Source organism: Sorex fumeus, unplaced genomic scaffold (genome assembly GCF_029834395.1).
Source record: "Sorex fumeus unplaced genomic scaffold, SorFum_2.1 ptg000019l, whole genome shotgun sequence".
NCBI lineage: Eukaryota > Metazoa > Chordata > Mammalia > Eulipotyphla > Soricidae > Sorex > Sorex fumeus.
Window position 1 is genome coordinate 14,182,907 of NW_026606076.1, and position 16,917 is coordinate 14,199,823.

General features: G+C 40.3%; 1 protein-coding gene across 1 annotated transcript; it reads left to right on the forward strand.

Moving 5' to 3' along the window:
* The first annotated feature begins 1,920 nt into the window (after positions 1-1,920).
* Positions 1,921-7,838, forward strand: LOC130021971 (olfactory receptor 7A17-like). Its single transcript, XM_056112704.1, has 2 exons — positions 1,921-1,959; positions 6,894-7,838. Exons 1-2 carry the CDS (start codon positions 1,921-1,923, stop codon positions 7,836-7,838), a joined length of 984 nt encoding a protein of 327 aa, XP_055968679.1.
* The last annotated feature ends 9,079 nt before the right edge of the window (positions 7,839-16,917 follow it).

Consider the following 16,917-nt stretch of genomic DNA (forward strand, 5'->3'; position numbering starts at 1 on the left):
GATCTATTGGATTTTTGCATTCTGAGGCTTTGGGAATCTGAATGTGAATATATTTTACAGGCCCTTGCTCTTCCTCCTGGAAAGACATCTTTGGTTTTTTAAATATTTTTTATTATTGAATCATTGTGAGACACAGTTACATGCTTTCATGTTTGAGCTTCAATCATACAATGATCAAACACCCGTCCCTCCACCAATGGTACATTAGCCACCACCAATGTCCCCAGTATAAACACTCCCCCCTTTCAAACCCTTCCTTTGCCTCCATGGCAGACAATTTCCTCCATACTCTCTACTTTTGGGTATTATTGTCTGAAATACAGATACTGAGAGGTTGTCATGTTTGGTCCTTTATCTACTTTCAGCATACATCTTCCATCCCTAATGATTCCTACAACCATCATTAACTTAGTGATCCCTTCTTTATTCCAGCTGCCTTCTCCCCCAGCTCATGAGACAGGCTTCCAACTCTGGGGCAATATTCCTGCCTCTTGTGTCTATTGTCCTTGTGTGTCCATCTTGTATTGTGTTAATTTATATTCCACAAATGAGTGCAGTCCTTCTATTTCTGGAAAGATGTATTTAGAGTGTATTATATATATATGGCTGTAGTGATAGCATTGCAGTAGGGTGTTTGCCTTGCACATAGCCAGCCCAAGCAGAGCCAGGTTTGATTCCTCCACCCCTCTCGGAGGCCCGGCAAGCTACCGAAAGTATCTTGCCCCCATGGCAAAGCCTGGATTCAATATGCCAAATACAGTAACAACAAGTCTCAAAATGGAGACGTTACTGGGCCCGCTCGAGCAAATCAATGAACAACAGGAGGACAGTGTTTGTTTTATTTGTTTGTATATTTGTATATTATGTCACTCCAGAATCCTTGTAAATAAGGAAGAACTGAGCATGTGTCTGGAGTGTGAGGGTACACTCTTTCTTCACGGGTGCTCATGAAGATTTATTTTGTATAGGTAAAGGTAAAGGCCCTCCCGTTGATCGTCGATTTGCTCGAGCGGGCCCAGTAAAGTCTCCATTGGAGACTTTGTTGTTACTGTGTCTGGCATATCGAATACTCTCGGTAGCTTGCCGGGCTCTCCGAGAGGGGCGGAGGAATCGAACTTGGGTCGGCCATGTTGGCCGCTTGTAAGGCGAACGCCCTACCCACTGTGCTATCGCTCCAGCACAGATAATAAATGCTGCTTACTTCTGCATTGTACCAAAGGTCATGAGATTGTTGCTTAATAAGTGGAACTTTGGGCAGATAATGAAACACCCCAAAGCTGTATAATTCTGCAATAAAGAGTTGATTTATGCATGGAATCTCAGGTGATGTTCTCAGGTTATCTAAGCTCAGGAGAAACTCAGCTTGCCTAAATGTTTTATAATTATTTACAATATTACATTACCAACTAGAGTATTCCACTTGTGATCTTGGTATGAAATTTAAAGTGTTCTGGAATAGGGGCTGGAACAATAGCACCGTGTGTAGGGCATTTGCCTTGTGTGTGGCCAACCCGGGTTCGATTTCCAGCATCCCATATGGTCCCCTGAGTACTGCCAGGGGTAGTTCCTGAGTGCAGAGCCAGGATCACCCCTGTGCATCTCTGGATTAGCACTGTCCTCCCATTGTTCATCGATTTGCTTGAGCGGGCCCAGTAATGTCTCCATTGTGAGACTTGTTGTTACTGTGTTTGGCATATCGAATTCATCACGGGTAGCTTGCCAGGCTTTGCCGTGCAGGTGAAATACTCTTGGTAGCTTGCCAGGCTCTCTGAGAGGGGCGGAAGAATCGAATTCAGCTTGGCTGGGCCAGCAGCTTGCAAGGCAAACGCCCTACCGCTGTGCTATTGCTCCAGCCCTACATAGCTGGATATGATCAAAAAAGGAAAAAAAGTATTCTGGAATAGATTAATGAAATACAGAATGATCCTAAAAACAGTTCAGCTCTTCTTGGCTGTGGAGGTAAATAGTGATTTTTCAGAGATGAAGGGTGGTGTTTCCACCCTAAGTCAGTGCTTGGCGGTGACGAAGCACCTGATCTAGTCAGTGTGAGGCCCACAAGCAGGCTCCTCAGCAACCATGACAGCCTATAGCTAACATTAAGTCTCAGCTAGGCCTCAGTTTCCGTTTCCTCAAAGTAGGACTGGCTAGGACCCTGTTAGGGCTAGGAAGACTAACCTGGCCTGAGGACTGCGGAATGTATAATGAGATGTTTATATTTCTTACTGTGCTCACACAGAATGACATTGCTAGAAATATTAGAAGTATATTTACTACAACTATTTAAGTAGATTACTAACTGAGGAAAGAACCCCCAAATGTTACTTGTGCCTGCTGTCCAAGTGCTGACCACTGGTATAATAGGGCGATGTTAAAAATAGATCAGTATATAAACCGCTTCTTGACTAGACCCTATATAAACTGCTTGTGATTTGGAGTCGGGGTCCTTGTCAAGACTCTACTGTGTTGGATGAGACTTGGACCCTAGCTCGAGCTAGCAATAAAGTTCCTTTGCTTTTGCATTATCGTGTGTGGACTTGGTCTCTCTGCGATTGGGTTTCCAAAACTCAGCACAACAGCCAGGTATGGGGGAGGGGCATATGGAGAAAACACAAATTCAGGAGGGAAGGAGATGACAATTGCTTAGATATTTGGCAGGGATCCAAGTTAAAATTGGAAGGGATTCAAGAAGTTCAAGTCAAAAACGGGTTTTTTTTTTTAAGACTCATTTTATCTAATGCCTTAGGAAAAGTGTATCATTGGGGAAAATTATATCTGTCCACTAGGGATTCTGCAGGGGTTGTTATGGGAGACTGGAGGGACAGGAAGTAAACGCCCCTAACGAGCAGACAGTGGGAATGTAAATATTACCCATCTCTTGTGTCTTTGCATTTGTGCTACTGGGCTGAAAGGGACAGTGTTAGTGTTTGTATGTCTTTTCATTCTTCGGTGTGACATGAGTCTTTTTGCCTTCCTAATGTCTCGTCTGAAGAACTGACTTTTCTTCTCCATCATCAACCACATGACGAGTAATTCACCCTGCACCTGAAGGCCTTCTCTCAGAGCACTCATGCAGGTGAGTTCAAACACCAACAGGTGTCCTCACATAGAGTGAAAGAATGGAAGTCAAGACCCTTAGAAGTGATCTATGGGGACCTGAAGGATACAGTTGGTAGGGCGTTTTCCTTGCATGCGGCCGACACGGGTTCAACTGCCAACATCCCATATGGTCTCCCAAGCACCACCAGGACTAATTCCTGAGTGCAAAGCCAGGAGTAACCCCTGTGAATTGCCGGTGTGACCCAAAAAGGCAAGAAAAGTGACCTATGTTCACTAGAGTTCTTTCTCCTTGGTTCTGAAAAAGGGCAATGTTCTCTTTGTTTGCTTCTATAATGAATAAATGTATGATCTCAGTGGCTTCATAATGTTTTAGTGTGAATTCCCTATTAAATTTTTGATTGAGGGGGATTTGTCGAACCGGGCCAGTTATGTGCGAGAAAACACTTTACCTGCCATACTGTTGCTCCAGTTTCAGATTTGGTTTTTTTCAATTCATTTTTTATTGAGTCACTGCAAGATACACAGTTACAAAGCTGTTCATGATCAGGTCTCAGTCATACAATGATCCAACACCCATCCCTCCCTCCACCAGTGTCCACTTCCCATGACCGATGACCTCAGTTCCCCTCCTACAATCCCCTTTCTACTCTTCTTCTTCTTCTTCTTCTTCTTCTTCTTCTTCTTCTTCTTCTTCTTCTTCTTCTTCTTCTTCTTCTTCTTCTTCTTCTTCTTTTTTCTCTCTCTTCTGTCTTTTCCTCTGTCCTCTTGGTTATCATGTTTTTTCCTTTACCTACTTTCCACATATATTTCTTAACCAGAGTAATCATTTACAACCATCTTTACCTTAGTGATCCCTACTCTATTCCAGCTGTATTTTCTCCAAGCACTTGAAACAGAATTCTAGCCATGGGCCAATCCCCTTGGCCCTTGTTTCTACTGTTCTTGGGTATTAGTCTCATATTATGTTTATTTCCATCCCACAAATGAGTGCAATCATTCTATGACTGTCCCTCTCCTTTTGACTCATTTCACTGCTAAGTCCTCTCCAAGTCCATTTTTACACGGATTTCATGACTTCATTCTTCCTAATAGCTATGTAGTATTCTATTGTGTAGATGTACCATAGTTTCTTTGCTTTGCTTTTTTTTCTTTCTTTTTTTTTTTGAGTACGCTATAGATCTGCCAATTACTTTTTTTTTTTACAGACTTACAAACTTGCATGATTACGTTTTGGTTATACAATGTTTGAGTACCCATCTCTCCACCTGTGCCCATTCTCCGTCACCAAGTACCAGAGTTTCTTTAACCAGCCATCTTTTCTCGGGCACATGGGTTGTTTCCAGGTTCTGGTTGTTCTTAATAGTGCTGCAATCCATGTAGATGCACAGACTTTTTAAATTCTCAATCATTACAGTGCAATTATAATAATGTTTGGAAAATGCTTTGAAACGTTAAATTTAAAGTGCAAAAGTTATATTGTTAACCAGGTGGTATGAGTGATGTCCACAGACATTTCTGGATGTCCCAGCAGAGAGGGGTGGATGTTATCCAGCATGTTCTCAAATACCTCCCATGAAGCAGGATTCTATTCTCATGGAAAGGATTTGGTTCAAGTCTCAGTAGTAGTTTTAGACCTTTAATCCCCAGTACAAAAGAAACCATCTTTGAAACATTTCTGCTGCTTCTTGTGTTTCTTTTATTAAAACCTGGAAAAATCTATTGCCTCCTCTCCCCATATCCTTTCCCATATACTTCTCATATACTTAGACAGTTTCATTTGTGGAGAAGGAGAAATATTCTTGGGTTATGGGTCCATGCCAGAACACAGCAGGAGAAGAACAGAGGATGGATGATGGGTGGTTTCTATTCACAGGACACCTTTGGTATAGGATTAATACAGTATAAGAGGGGTATCACTGTCATCATCACTGTCATCCCATTGTTCATCAATTTGCTCGAGCAGGCACCCGTAATGTCCCATTTCATCCTAGCCCTAAGGTTTTAGCAGCCTCTCCTTACTCGTCCTTCCAAACGGTGCTGCATTGAAAGTTCTTTCAGGGTCAGGGGAATAAGACCCATCATTGTTACTATTTTTGGCATATCAAATACACCACAAGAAGCTTGCCAGGCTCCGCCCTGCGGGCAGGATACTCTTAGTAGCTTGCTGGGTTCTCCAAGAGAGAGAACTAGACTATAAGAGGTCCGCATCCGGGAACTTCATTTCATGGTCTCTGGATCTTGGCCATTGATGGGATTACTTGGCACCAGGTACAATTTGTGGTTGCGACTGCCTAGCTACTGGAAAATGGGAGATCTGGGTGGAGAAGGCCCAGTCCCGATCCAAGCAGGCTTGGAGATCTCAGCCCCAGGTCCCGCATACCTGGGTTCCTCTGCCAGTTCCTTCATGCGTGATGCTCATCCTAGAGTGTGGAGAGTGGCCTTGACCATGGCTGTGGCTGGGTTCTGGAGGTCTACGTCTGATGGGTATAGGATGGAGAAACAGGTTTAGGGACTGTGACATTTCTGAGTAGCAGAAGGATCATATTCCTCAGCAACACTTATGATCCCATCTTCTGTATTTCCCACTTTCTCAGTTCCATCCATCACCTCCACTGGTCCTTATTTGTACACCTGAAATAAGCAACTTCCCTAGGGTGTTTGCACTGATTATTCCAATTGCCAGCCTTACAATTCATAATCTCTCTTCTTCTCTATTTAATCTTAGGCTAAGTGTTATCTGAGTTGCCAGATGAATAGTGCAGAAGTAAGGCTCTTGCCTTGCATGCAGTCAGCATGGGTTCAATCCCTGACATCCTATAGGGTCCCTTGAGCACCACCAGGAGTATGTCTAAGTGCAGAGCGAGGAGTAACCCCTGAGCATTGCTGGTTGTGGGCAATACAAAACCAAATAGTAAAAATAAATGTTATTTGATAGAACATTTCAATGCTTTCCTATTTTCATGCCAAGAATTAATCTCAGATGTTTTAACACTTAATTGTCTGCTTGTGTCTTGTGCTTCTTTTTGTTTGTTTGTTTTGGGGTCACAACCAGCGATGCTCAGGGGTTAATCCTGGCTCTACACTCAGGAGTTACTCCTGGTGGTGCTTGGCGGACCATATGGGATGCCAGGGATTGAACCCAGGTAGGCCGCGTGCAAGGCAAATGCCCTACCTGCTGTACTATCACTCTGACCCCTGTCTTGTGCTTCTTAATGGAGTGATAGTGACTTTGTTCCTCCAAGATTGCTTAGCAATATCCATAAGAGGGGACAGAATTTAATTCATATTCATTCAAATTAATAAAAAAATTTGTTAAAATGGCTAACATATTGCTGCATAGGAAAAAAAATCTATGAAAAAATATTTATATTAACTATAGTATGATACCCAGAGACTATAAAATTCAGCTCCCAGAAGCAAATGCAGCCGCATGACATCTTATTATCTAGTTCTTATTCTGGAGAACCTGACAGGCTACCAAAAGTGTCCTGCCCATATGGCAGAATCTGGCAAACTCCTTGTGGGGTTTTCAAGATGTCAAAAACTAGTAACAATGATGGGTCTCATTCTCCTGACCCTGAAAGAGCCTCAGATGTGGCACTTTCTAAAATCTCAGGGCTAGGAGGAAGGAGACGTTACTGGTGCCTGCTCGAGGAACTCGATGAACAACAGGATGACAGTGATACAGTGATAGTATGATACATATTACAAAAGAATTTTTAATAGGCATACAGAATATCTAAAGGTTATTTGTGCCTGAAAATAAATTATTTCCAATAAATTTATGAGTCATGCAACTTTAGATGAATAACATTTTTCCATTTTATTTTTTTTAGCATAACCAACCCCATTCTATAAAACCAGAAAATGATGCAAATATTTCGTCATTTATTCTTCTGGGATTTTCAGAGGTACCAAAATTACAGGTCCTCATCTTTGGGCTGTTCCTTTCCATGTATCTGATCACTGTCCTTGGGAACCTGCTCATCATCCTGGCCATCAGCTCAGACCCCCACCTCCACACACCCATGTACTTCTTCCTGTGCAACCTGTCCTTTGTGGACATCTGCTTCACCTCCACCACTGTCCCCCACATGCTGGTGAGTATACAAAGAGAGAATAGAGCCATCAGCTATGAAGACTGCGTCACTCAGATGTTTTTTGCCTGTGTCTTTACAGCATTAGATGATTTTCTCCTGACTGTGATGGCCTATGATCGCTTTGTGGCCATTTGCCACCCACTCCACTATACAGTTATCATGAACCCTCGGGTTTGTGGGCTGCTGGCTCTGGGATCCTGGATCCTGGGTAGCCTGGCATGTTTGTTACAAAATACATTATTGTTGCGATTGTCTTTCTGCATGGATGTGGAAATTCCCAACTTTTTCTGTGAACTCAAAATGATGGTGCAGCTTGCATGTTCAGACACCTTTGTTAATAATCTGGCGATGTATTTTTCAGCCGTTCTGCTGGCTGCTGCTCCCATGGCTGGCATCATTTACTCTTATTCTAAGATCATTTCTTCCATATGTAGAATTTCATCGGCTCAGGGAAAGTTGAAAGCCTTTTCCACCTGCGCATCTCACCTCTCGGTGGTCTCTTTGTTTTATTGCTCCTGTCTTGGAGTGTATTTTAGCTCTTCTGCCACCCACAGCTCATTGTCCAGTTCAACAGCCTCCGCCATGTACACGGTGGCTGCCCCCATGCTGAACCCCTTCATCTACAGTCTGAGAAACAGAGACATAAAGAGGGCCCTGAAAGCGTTCTTGTTGAAGAGATAGTTGTCTGCAGCAGCATGAAGAAAAGTCTGTCGTTGCTGAGGTCAAACTGTGAGAGAAGTAATTGTATTTATTGTTAATCCTTTATATTTAGTTCCTCTTTCTCTTCTTGTAGTTTGAATTTTAGTATATTTTACCTCAGCACTATTGATTTATTGTGGGTCTTCCAGTATACGTTCAACAAAAGGGGGGTGGAGGTCCATGTTTTTCCTCCCTTTGGTTGAACAACATTTCCGGATTTATTACCAGCAATGATATTATGTATTTACAAATCTTTTTATTTATAAGACAATTTGGCTGTTTTAGAAAAAATTATAAAAAACTTATCATAACAAGTGTTTTTCACTGTTTACTAAAAAATCATCACAAGTAGGGCTACTCCAATGGTGAACAGACTATAGTGATGGTTATATTGATTGATATAATTTAAAAAGGAAAAATATTTGATGACTTTTACTTTTAGAGTGAAATTTCTAAGCATGTTTCATCTTTGCCCTAATGTGGAATTTTTCATGCTAATAGTTTACTAACCACTAACCTTAGTAGGATTTGTTTCCTTTCAGTAGATTGTCCATGGTTATATTCTCAGTCATTTGTAAATTGATTATCACGTGCCTGTCTTCAAGAGATATCTTAACTGCTCTAGTGAATATTTACCTAATATACCTGCAACATGATAAAGCTCCATTTCATGCTCTCCATTCTGTGACTATGTGAAAATATCCCTTGTTCAATTAGTACAGATTCTCTCTGACATTTAAAGAATTAGTGTCCATATAAAATTTTGCCATGTGAGATAAAGATTTACTTGACATTTGTAATTTTTATTGGATAAACTTACTTTCTGTTGGAAGCTTCCATTGCTGTCTCTTTGATTCTTTCTGTTACTCAAATCCATCATCATCTATCCACAATTTCTGGTGCCCATTCAAAACTCCATTTGTACAGCATTCAAGAAAATTGGTAAACGTTCATTTATTTTTATTGTGCTGGTTAGTGATGCCATCTTTCTTGTCTACATTTCATTATTGTGTCAAGTTATTTGGAACGTTAAGCAAATATCAAGGTTTAAGAAAGAAAAAAGGGGCCTTGAGAGAGAGCACAGTGGGTAGGGCGTTTGCCTTGCAAGTATCTGACCTGGGTTCAATTCCCAGCATCCCATATGGTCCCCTGAGCACCATCAGCAGTAATTCCTGAGTGCAGAGCCAGGAGTAACCCCTGAGCATTGCTGGGTGTGACCCAAACAAAACAACAAACACTGTCCTCCCGTTGTTCATCAATTTTTCTCGAGCAGGCCCAGTAACATCTCCATCGTGAGACTTTGTTGTTACTGTGTTTGCCATATCTAATATGAATATGTCACGGATTGCTTGCCAGTCTCTGCTGTGCGGGCGAGATTCTCTCGGTAGCTTGCCGGGCTCTCTGAGAGGGGCGGAGGAATCGAACTCAGGTTGGCCATGTTGGCTGCGTGCAAGGCAAACGCCCTACTGCTGTGCTATCGCTCTACCCCCCGAAAAGCAAAAAAATTTTTAAAAATTTTAAAAAAAGAAAGAGAGAAAACATACATGCAGCTATTATTTTTGAGTCCAGTATAAAGGTGGGTCTAAGTAAACATGTGTTGAACATATTTTTTCATTTCAAGTAAAATTGCACACTTGTTGTACTTTAGAATATGCCAATTTAAAGATCATATTAAAATTATTAAAGCACTATGGTTTGAAAAAGTTATTTCAAAAGTTATTCATAGATGAGTTTTAGACATACAATGTTCCAGCACTGATCTTACCACAAGTGTCAGCTTCCTTTCACTAATGTTCCCAGGTTCTCTCCCTTTTGACCCCTCCACCCTATCCTCTTGACAGACACTTGTAAAGTTTATTAAAGCTTGGATCTCATGATCTCAGGGCTGTTGACTCTGTAGTTTGGATATTTGTAAATATTCTGTTGTATATTGAAAGCAAACAAGCAAAAATATTTAGTGGTGTTAGATGTGGAATGATGGATGTTTCAATTAACATAAAACCAACATGGGAATGTAACTCCAAAGATTTAAAGAGTACACATGCTTTAAATGATAAATGACTTGTCCTAACTTAATGCCTCCATGGGGTTAAAATTTGCATCACATTGACATTTATGCAAGGAGATTATGAGATAAGAAGACTGACTTTATTGAAACATATTTTATTTATTTTTTTATTTTTTTTCCTTTTTTTATTAGTGAAAAACCATGAGGTACAGTTATAGGCTTACAAATTTTGTGCTTGGGTTTCAGTTATACAATGATCAAGTGCCCATCCCTCCACCAGTGCCCGTCATCCATCCCCATGGGTCCCAGCACCCCCCCCACTCTCATCCCCCCCCCTCCCATCCTGCCTCTGTGGCAGGGTATTCCCCCTTGTTCTCTCTCTCTTCTTTTGGGTACTGTGTTTTGCAAGAGAGGCTTTGAGTGGCAATCATGTTTGGTCTATTGACTACTTTTAGCATGCTTCTCCCACCCTGGGAGGGTCCTCACAACACCCTTCATTTGGTGCTCTCTTCTCTATCTGAGCTTCTTTCCACCTAGAACGTATGGCTGGCCTTCCATTCATGGAGCAAAATTCCTGGTACTAATCTCAGCCATTCCTGGGTGTTACTCTCCCTTTTTGTTGCTTTATGTTCCCCAGATGCAGATCAAAACCACAATGAGATATCATTTCACACCACAGATACTGGCCCACATCCACAAGAACAAAAGCAACTGGTGCTGGCGCGGATGTGGCGAGAAAGGGACCCTCCTTCACTGCTGGTGGGAATGCCGGCTGGTCCAACCCTTTTGGAAAACAGTATGGACGACTCTCAAAAAATTAGAATTTGATCTGCCATTTGACCCAGCTATAGCACTCCTGGGAATATATCCCAGAGAGGCAAAAAGGTAGAGTCGAAGTGACATCTGCAATTGTTTGTTCATTGCAGCACTCTTTACAATAGCCAGAATCTGGAAAAAACCTGAGTGCCCAAGAACAGATGACTGGTTAAAGAAACTTTGGTACATTTACACAATGGAGTACTATGTAGCTGTTAGAAAAGATGAAGTTATGAAATTTACATACAAGTGGTACTACATGGAAAGTATCATGTTAAGCGAAATGAGTCAGAAAGAGCGGGATAGACACAGAAACATATTTTAAATGCCTCCTCAGTTAAGGTGAAATTTTAATATAAAATGCTTCTACCCAGCAAAAACAAATGAAGAATTTTTATCTATTTTAATAACATACTATATCAGATTAAGACACTTGTTGAATTTCTCATATTCACATAGAAATGACCACTCTTGTTAAAAACAAAATCATTTACCCCTATTAGGGTTATTGAGTCTGTCTCTATCTCGATGTGCTGTATTAGTTTGGTCAGACTAATAATAATAATAATAATAATAATAATAATAAAGACATAAGCAGTGGAATACATTCCAGGAAAATAGGTATTCTTAGGTTCCATCTTGCCATCATTTACAATGTTTATAGTTTCTGAAGGCAACAACAGCAAAACGACCACATTTTCCATTTCATTATTTTAAACTACTGAAAATAATGGCATACCATGAAAATTCACCTTATACAAAAAGGGCTATCATCTTAGAATATCACAGGAACTCCACAAACTTAACATCAAGTAGACAGTCCCATAAAGCTGGAAAGTAAGATAAGTTCAAAACAGAAGAGATGTAGATGGTCAGCATACAGATAAAAAATTTGATTGGGGAAATGCTAATCACAATGAAAATGAGATATTTCCTCACAGCAGGGAGAGTGACCTGTGTCCAATGTCCAGAAACAATGGCAAGAAATATATTATAGGGATGAGGGTTCATGACTTCTATGTGGCTGACCCTAGTGTACACAGTGTCTTTCTGGGTTTAACTCTCAAGGCCCTTGAGCACCAATTGGTATGACTCTGGAGGAGCTCAGGAACCATCAGATAGCCCTGGGTAATCTCTAGTACCACACCCTTGGGTCCATGCATTTCCCTCCCCAGGGAGTTAGCAGAGAATATGAAAGGTACCTTCATATTTCCTGAGCAGCTTTTGGATAGCACCTTCTCCCCAAGATTTTAAAAATAACAAGAAGTACTGGTCAATTTGTGGAGCGTAAGAAATGTTGATTTACTCTTTAACGGAATGTCAATTCGTTCAGACTCTCTGGAAAACAGAATAAAAAGATCTGAAAGAGTTATCTAGCATCTTCCTGTGGCAGGCAGGATGAGTGGTGTTGGGAAATTTTGAAATAATGGTGGTGGGAAGGTGTAATGGTGGTGGGATTAGTGCTTAAATATTGAATGTAACCAATTAATATTAATCTTATGAAAATAAAATTTAAAAATTAAAAAAAATCTGAAAGAGTTAAGAGCAGAACTAACATGAGTCAAAAATTTCACACACATTGGTATTTATCCAAAGAATTCAAAATTACTTGTTGGAAGAAATTTTTGCCTACCTATGATCAGTGGAGTGTTATCTACAGTCCAATATTTGGAAATATCTCAAGTACACCCTGGTAGATGAATATATAAACAAAGTATGGTCTATATACATAATGGAAAGCTACTCTACTATACAGAAAGATTAAACTACAACATTTAACTCATGATATTGGTATACAATTTAAGTGTTCAAGAGGTCTCATGAATCCCATATTTATTCTAGAAACACCCAAGCTCACCCCTTCTTATGGAGAAGAAAATAAATTTTCCCAGTGATCCAAGGAATGAAGGTCTCACCCCAAATCAGTTCTCAGAAGATATGAGGGACTTGATCCAGGCAGGTTCAACTGTGGTAGACACAGCTGAGAAATACCCACATCCAGTATAATAATGTGCTAATCGGCTTGGAGATTTGGGAGGGATATGGAGGTTCAAGGTGAAAGGTTATAAAAAAAACTGAATGCTTCCAGCTTTGAATGCCTTGGGAAAGAGAATCATTAAAGAAAATTTCATGCAATCCAGAAGTGGTTTTGCACAGGGGAATTCTGAGCTGAGAGACCAAAGGTATAATAAGAGAATCAAGTCCTAATGAGCAGATAGAGGGAGCTGCAACTTCTTCTGCATCTTCTGTGTCTTTGCAGTGCACACCTGGGCATAAAGGGATGCCTTTGCTAGTTTCCTGTGTCTCATCATTTCTCAATCTGTCTGGGGGATGATGCTCCATTGCTTCCCATTGTCTTGTCTGACGATAGGCTTCCAGCCTCCATCACCAACCATCTAATGAAGAATTTAGTTTTCCACTTGGACACCTCCATCTTTGAGTCCTCACTCAGGTAAATTCAAAACATCGGCCAGCTCTGAATTGAGTCTGAAGACGAGAACACTGACCTGTCAACTGAGAGATAATTCAATGTCACTCAGGGGTTGGAGACAGTTGTACTGGTTTGCTTGCTTAATGAATGAAGGCATTTATTTGAGGTGCTGTTTTATATTAGGCATGGCATTACTGCTTCACTATTTTTTTAAATTTTCTTCAAAGTTTATTTTATTTTTTTTAATTTTTATTAGTGAAACACCATGAGGTACCGTTGTAGTTTTACAAATTGCTGTGCTTGTGTTTCAGTTATACAATGATCAATTATCCATCCCTCCACTAGTGCCTATTCTCCACCACCACTAATCCAAGTATTCCTCCCACCCCCCATCCCCCCATCCAATCCTGCCTCTGTGGCAGGGCACTCTCTTTTGTTCTCTCTCTCCTTTTGGGTGCTGTGGTTTGCAAAAGAGGAATTGAGTGGCAATCAAATTCGGTCTATAGTCTACTTTCAGCACGCATCTCCCATCCTGGGCGGATCTTCCCAACACCCTTTATTTGGTGCTCCCTTCTCTATCTGACTGCTTCACTATTGAGGCAACCTTTATATTCCTAATTACTAAATTCCTAAACATATTTATTCTAGAAAAAATGTGTTGAGATGGGAAAATTTATAGTGCTTCTAAGTACTAGTGATTTTGTCCATCAGGATTATGAATCATGTCCACAGACACTACTGGATATCACAGTAGAGAGGGTTAGGTGGTAGTCAGGACACTTGGAGATTGGAGATTGCATGGGAGAGACCCCATTGCAAAGAAGGATATGAATCAAATGTCAGTCTTGCCAGGTGAACAACCCCCAATGTCAAAATAGAAGCTTATATCTATCTATCTATCTATCTATCTATCTATCTATCTATCTATCTATCTCTGTATTTGTGTGTATGCATGTATGTAGGTGTACATATGTATATATAGACATATATAGACACATATACAAAAGTTCATGTATATACACATATATGCACACATACTTAGTCTCTCCATCCATTTTTATCTTCCCCTTCTCTGCCTATTGTAGTGTATGCTGAGTTATGGGATGCATATGACCAACCCAATCTGAATATACATATACATGTAGTTATGGGATCTTTTATAAAATTCTGTTCCCCCTAGATATGAACTCTAATTTTCTATATGATAAACTTTCAAAGACATTAATGACTAATATCACATATTTTAAGGCAAATGTTTATAAGATATAAAGGTTTTCTATGCATTAGAAGATTATAATTAATGAGTCATGCTATGTTATATTGTGAGTCATACTATGTCATATCCTTCAGGTTGCCAATCTAATTATCAATCTATACTGATATCATTCAATCATTATTAACTTTTATCTTGCTTCAGTTTCTATTTGTCTCTCTGTGTTTGCTTCAGGAAGATGCTCTGAACTCACCTTGATCTGTTTTCATTACCCTGCATTCATTTTTGTTTCATTTTTGCCAAATGCTAAGATACATTCTTATGAACACATCTGTTCACATCATTGTGAAGAACACCAGCATGAGCTAAGAAATGGGGGTTCTTGCTGCCTGGTTCACACATTAAGATCACAGAGGCAGAGGACAGAGATCAATGTAAGTATGAGGGCTGCCCCCAGATGTGACCACATGAAGAAAGTCATATTATTCAACAGTGAGCAGATTACAGTGTGGCAGGATAGAAGGTGTGTGGTCTATGAAGGAATTTTGTCTGTTGGATAAAAATCCAGCACCAACATTAGAGTTTTCCCAAGAAATTGCCAAAACAAAAAGACCGCAAACCCCAAATCTGGTAATAACAAAAAAATAACTGACAGGGACTAAGAAGGAAGAATGGGTTTGCCCCACCTCTGAAGGGAAACACATAGCAGCATTAGCATTCTAATAGTGTACTAGCATTCCAGTTCATCATGGAATAGATGCAGAGTAAATGTCTTCTCCATTATGGAAAAAAAAAAGCCAGGTTCATGATACTGTATGCATGGTCTTTTGTGAAGTCTAGATTTATATCTTATTTACTCTTTAGAGCACAACATGTATTTTGTTTGAAAAATAGTCCTTTATCTTTCCAGTCCTTTATCTTTGGGAATGCTTATTTCTTATTTTTGTTGTTTGTCACGTGACTGTAACCATGGTTAAAACTCATCCAAAAGTAGTAAAGATCCGAGACAGAGGCCAGAGTGATAGTACACTGGGTAGGGCATTTGCCTTGCACGCAGATGACCTGGGTTTGATCCCCAGCATCCCATAAGATCCCCCAAGCACTGCCAGGAGGACAGAAGTAATCCCTGAGCTGAGTTACTGAGTTACTAGTGAGCATCACTAGTTTTGACCCAAAAATCAAAAAACAAAAACAAAAACAAAAAACAACAAGGTAGCTAAGATATTAAAGAATATCTGAGTTTCCCTGATATTATTTACTTAGTCTCTCCATGCATTTTCATCTTCCCATTCTCTGCCTATTGTAGTGCATCCTGAGTTACTGGGATGCATATGACCATCCCAATCTGAATTCCAAAGTTTATAGACCCAAGGAGGTTTGACAGGTGAATTTCATACAGGGTGGTTTCTCTCGGGTAGAATTTAAATATTTAAGTAACTGAATATTTAAATTTTATATGTTAATGTTTAAATATCTAAATCTTTAGAAATTAAATAACTAAACAGGTACACTGGTGCAAAACAACAAAAAGTAATTCTTAGACTGTGAAAATGATTCGAGTGGATGGGAAGGGCCATGTGGGACTGGTAACTAAATAAATGTTTGAAAACCCATGAGACACTTGAGAGGTTCTATGTCCCAGTGTTGTCTGTGTAGGTGTTGTGTCTGTGTATTTATTGCATCTGTGTATGTGTCCTGTGTAGGGATAGAAGGCCTCTGGGTAGGTGTCCTTGACTCTGTATGGTCCAAGGGGAATCTCCTGACATGGAATTCATCAGGATAAGGCAGTAAAGGGGATCTGTTTCTATTCAGACATCAGTTATGCAGCAAGACTAAGACAATATAGGAGGGACATAGGATAGAGGAGGTTGTCTTTGTGCTTTGAAGTGTCAGAATAGCAGACATTTCATGCCTCTGTATCTGACACCATCTCCAGTGCTTTTTCCAGTCAACTTGCAATGCTAATTATTGCAATATTCTGACTTAAACGAGCATCTTCCCCAGGGCATTCCCACTGGACTATTCCTTTGGCAGACATACACTTCCCCACATAATCCCTCATCTCTCTCTATCTCTCTCTCTTTCTCTCTTTTTCTCTCTCTCTGATCCTGTCTTTTTTCTAAATGTTACCTGGGCTGCAGCGATAGCACAGTGGGTAGGGCATTTGCCTTGCATGTGTCCGACCTGAGTTCAATTCCTCTGCCCCTCTCTGAGAGCCCGGCAAGCTACCAAGAGTATCTCACCCACACGACAAAGCCTGGCAAGCTACCGGTGAATGTATTTGATATGCCAAACACAGTAATAACAAGTCTCACAATGGAGACATTACTGGGCCTGCTCAGGCAAATCGATGAATAACAGAAGGACAGTGTTACAGTGCTACCTGAGTTAAGGTTTATCTGCACACACCTGCCTCCCACTTGAACGAGATTTTCACCATTATCTTTTATCCTTGTTTTTTTAAATATATATGTATGTATATATATGTATGTATGTATATATATATATATATATATATACCAACTCTCACCCTCAAAGATATTATAACACTTTTTTTATCTTGGTGTCCTTTCTGTTACTGAAATTAAAGGAT

Coding starts and splice junctions, on each gene's coding strand:
- LOC130021971 (XM_056112704.1), top strand. CDS start 1,921: ATGATCCTAAAAACAGTTCAGCTCTTCTTGGCTGTGGAG. Junction 1,960..6,893: donor AGCTCTTCTTGGCTGTGGAG/GTAAATAGTGAT, acceptor TATTTTTTTTAG/CATAACCAACCCCATTCTAT.